The sequence below is a fragment of the Drosophila miranda genome, chromosome 2 (genome assembly GCF_003369915.1).
Source record: "Drosophila miranda strain MSH22 chromosome 2, D.miranda_PacBio2.1, whole genome shotgun sequence".
NCBI classification, from domain to species: Eukaryota; Metazoa; Arthropoda; class Insecta; order Diptera; family Drosophilidae; genus Drosophila; species Drosophila miranda.
The window spans coordinates 11,197,429-11,201,457 of record NC_046675.1 but is presented as its reverse complement, the minus strand read 5'-3'; the positions used below and the strand labels follow the sequence as shown (position 1 = coordinate 11,201,457).

General features: G+C 48.0%; 1 protein-coding gene across 1 annotated transcript; it reads right to left on the bottom strand.

Moving 5' to 3' along the window:
- Nucleotides 1-250: 250 nt before the first annotated feature.
- Nucleotides 251-1,522, bottom strand: LOC108157821 (acyl-CoA Delta(11) desaturase-like). Its single transcript, XM_017290021.2, has one exon. The coding sequence runs from the start codon at nucleotides 1,463-1,465 to the stop codon at nucleotides 377-379; it is 1,089 nt and encodes a 362-aa protein (XP_017145510.2). The 5' UTR covers nucleotides 1,466-1,522; the 3' UTR covers nucleotides 251-376.
- Nucleotides 1,523-4,029: the final 2,507 nt, after the last annotated feature.

Below are 4,029 nucleotides of genomic sequence, written 5' to 3'. Positions count from 1 at the left end.
ATTGTATAAATGCAGAGTAATCTGCGATCGGGCATAAAGCAAGTTAGAGTGGGAAAACATTGTTTGTTTCTAAAGATAGCCAAGGCTTCTGGACTATCCAAGATCTAACATTATGTATAAATAATATATGGATATAAGGACATGGGAATCCGGAAAGACGGATAACTAAATGTGGTATAGAAATGCTCTAGGAGTATTGTATAGTTATATCTTATTTTAATCTCTGGTTCTATAGGGAATGGATATTGTATTGGCTTACACATGTCCGTGTCCCTTGCCTCACGGCTAATCTTTTTTACTTAGCCTACGATTTTTGGCATTACAAATAAAAATATGTGGTAAATCTCATAACATAATATCGTAGATATAGTTCGGATTACTTAATTTTCTTCTTGTGAGTAATGGTCGTGCTATCAATATCCTGCTGCGGATGATCCTTGTCGCCCCAGCCCCAGATAGGATGGGTGCCATCGCCAGTTCGTAGCACGCGCTTCTGCACCATGTCCAAGGAGACGCTCTTTAAATCGTACGCCCAGCCCAGACGGGCAAACGTCTTAATGAAGTTGGTGGTCAGGTCTTGTGAAAAGTGTCCCATCTCGGCGCTCTTGTAGTCCCAGGGGAAGACGTGGTGATAGTTGTGGTAGCCCTCGCCCATTCGCAACCAGATAAGAAAGCGCTGGTTGGTGGGGCTGATGGACTGGTCGTAGGGGCGTTTGCCGTACAAGTGGGCAGAGCTATTGAGCAGCCAGACGCCGTTGAGTACCATGCACCAGCGCAGAAGCGCCGGCACATGCCAAGCCACGCTGAGGGACTCGCCCCAGAAGTATACGGGCACCAGCGTGGGGAGGAGGAAGCAGCAGATGGGCATCAGGATCAGGTAGTGCTTCTTCTGGAACATCACCAGGGGGTCCCGCCGCAGATCGGACAGATCGATCAACTTACCCTTCGCCGTCACGTTGGGGTGCTTTTTGCAGCACAGCCAGCCGATGTGGGAGAAGAACCAGCCCCGCCTCGAGTTGTACGGATCGGCATCCGTCTCCGAGTATTTGTGGTGCAGGCGATGGTCGCGCGCCCAGTTATACACGGCGTCCTGGAAGGCCAACGTATTGAAGAAGAGCAAAATCAGACGCAGCGGCAGGTTGGCCTTGTAGGTGCGATGCGCCCACAGCCGATGTGCACCCCCCGAGATGCCCACGGTGGAGAAAAGGAACACAATCACGCTAAACACGAACGTCTGCCACTTTATGGCGGTGAGCAGAAGCCAGATCCCGTACAGAGAGGCCGTGTGCACATAGATAAACAGCACTATATTTATCCACACGAGCTCCAGCTTCCGTCCGTCCGTCGTCTTCAGAGTGCTCAAGTCCTTGGCGGTACCTTCTGGCTCCGCATCCATTTCGTAGAGTACGCCCGTGGTGTCGGAATCTTTAGGCCCAAATTCGACCACTTCGCTGTTTGGCGGCATGTTCAGACTGTGCGGTAGGCCTTGTTCACCCTACGTTTCAAAATTCATTTGGGGGCCTTTGCCACACTCCCTTCTTATACTCATTCTATTAAAATATGCGCAATTACATTTGCATTTCGATTAAATCGATCTAATACAAATTTGGGCGAGTCTTGAAACAATTCCACTAGTATGCTAGGAGACCAAAAAACCAGTCGCAGCTAGGGCCGCAACTCTACATTTAAACCCAATACTCAGTCGGTTGGGCTCTCCTCCGCCAGAGTGCGCACACTGCGGCAGGAAGAGTGTGTGAAAGCGAGGGAATGAGTGAGCGTGTGGTTTCATTTGTTCCTTCTGGATATAATAACAATCCGATCTGATCCAGATTCGGCAATCTGCTAATTTTGTCATTTTCTATAATTCCGTATTTTTGTTTTTCTCGTATCTGGTGGCGGGGCGAAAACTTGAAATACACCTGTAACAATATGATATCCAACTTTTGGTTGGTCTGGCTTTTACAGTCCCTGAGATCTAGGCACTCTTGAAGACGGTCAGACAGACATGGCTAATGAAAGTACACTTATAAGAACTAAGCAATTTCGGTATGTTTTATATATTTTGGGCAACACCTGAAATTAGATTAGAATTCTAATCTATGCAACCTTCGGAATTTCTAATACAAATAACATTGACTGGGTTTAAAATTCAAGGGCGATTCAAGGTATGAGCTCTACCTATTCCTTATTCAGAACTACTTGGCTTGGCAGCATTGACTCAAAGAATATAAATTAGATCATTTTCTAGTTTTCGGTGGAATGGAATAGTTCTATGTGTAGACTAGAATTTGTATATTGTAATGGATCTGCTGGGGCTGCTGAAACCAAACAAATTTCAGTACCAGTAAGTAGCCGAGGGATGTTGACTTCTCGATCTCATGAGAAATAACGAACAGTAGAACCATAAACTTATTGAGGAGCTTCGCAGTCATTTGCCACCCACACACTCGAGTTTCTCCCCATTAATTAGAGCAAACGATGCATTTTATGGCAATGCAATCATCGGACAAAACAGCGCGAAAGTTTAATTGCAGCCTTTTGGCTTGAAAAATAAGAGTATGCCATAATTGCATGCAAGACAGTGGCCAATATGCCAGGAAGGGGGCACGAGAAGCGTATCCGCATGACGCATGCGCGTAATTACAATGCACACGAAAATTGCATAGAGCCGGCACACAGGGGTGCATTCTGTCGTTGGCGTTCTGTCCTATTTGTATGGCCGGCACTGTGGCTGGTCATGGCAGCCACAGCCACAGCCAAAGCCAATCGCCTTCTCATTATTAGCAAGGCTGGCTTGAGGGCTAGCAGTTCCAATCCCAGTGCCGGGATCCCATTAACGTCAGCCTCGCGTTAAAAATCGATAGATGGATTGGGTACTGGCCACTACCGACGCTTGCTTGGACATCGCCGTCGTCTTCGTGGCCGTCACTGTGGTCTCTGGCACTCTTGAAGACTCTCGGCGGCTCGCGGACTTGCCTTGGCCGCGGCAAAGATCAAAGCTCGCGAAAAACCACCATCATCTTCTTAAAGGTGGTAATTATGCCTCACTTTGGTCGTATATGGTCGCCCCACTGCGATCCGATGCGATCCGGGCGATGCGTTGTTCTCTGGACTGCGTTCCTCTCTCATGTTTGGGTTCTCTCGTTGATAAAGAACGTTCGAGTGGAAGTGGCCTTGTTGGGGATCTGTCTTGTTTTCTCGGTGAAAGCTTCGCAGCAAATTTATACGCACTTCTGTCCCAAAACATGGCCGCCGGCTGCAAAATCGCACATAACCCCAAATTTGGGTTTAAGTAGCCCGATATCAAAGTGGAGTTGGAGCGGGAGCTGGGGATGGAGTTGGAGTTGGAGTTGGAGCTGGTGCTGGAGCTGGAGTAGCCCTTCATCATAACTCAGCTGTCAGCTGCATGTCACTTCTGCGGCTACCGATCGATGTCGATGTCGATCGGCCGCACTTTGAAATTGTAGACGCAATTAGTTTGAAATATTATTATCGACACGTACTCTTCCCAGCTCGGAATGGTATCGAATGGAGCTGCTGGAGATGGCAGAGCTGCAGAGGAGGGGAATTTGTGGTCGGTCTACAATTAGCCTTAATTGAGGAATTTCATTCGTGTTAAACTCTTTGACCGCATCTCCCTCTCAGGCAGATTTCTCTCGAACCCAAAAACCAGAACTCCAAACACCATACCCATACCCGAATCTGGAGGAGCAGACCGACGGTCCGCTCAATTGAAAAGCTGCTGACAAAAGCTGTCATTGATGATGGCTACCCGGACCCGGAGCCCGAGCCCCAGCCCCAGCCCGATCCCGAGCCGCTATTTGAAAATCAAATTGCGCCATTAACTGGTCGGCAATTAGTAGACGTAGACCTCGAATCCAACGCCATACTCGCCACAGACATTTGTCTGTCAAACGGTAGTGGAACGTTACTCTTTTTCAATTATGAATAGAGAATGCTTGTTTTGTCCCGTTCCGAAAGACGAATGTGAGCTCGGGCACTGAGAGAAATTGTAAGCGACATGAAAAA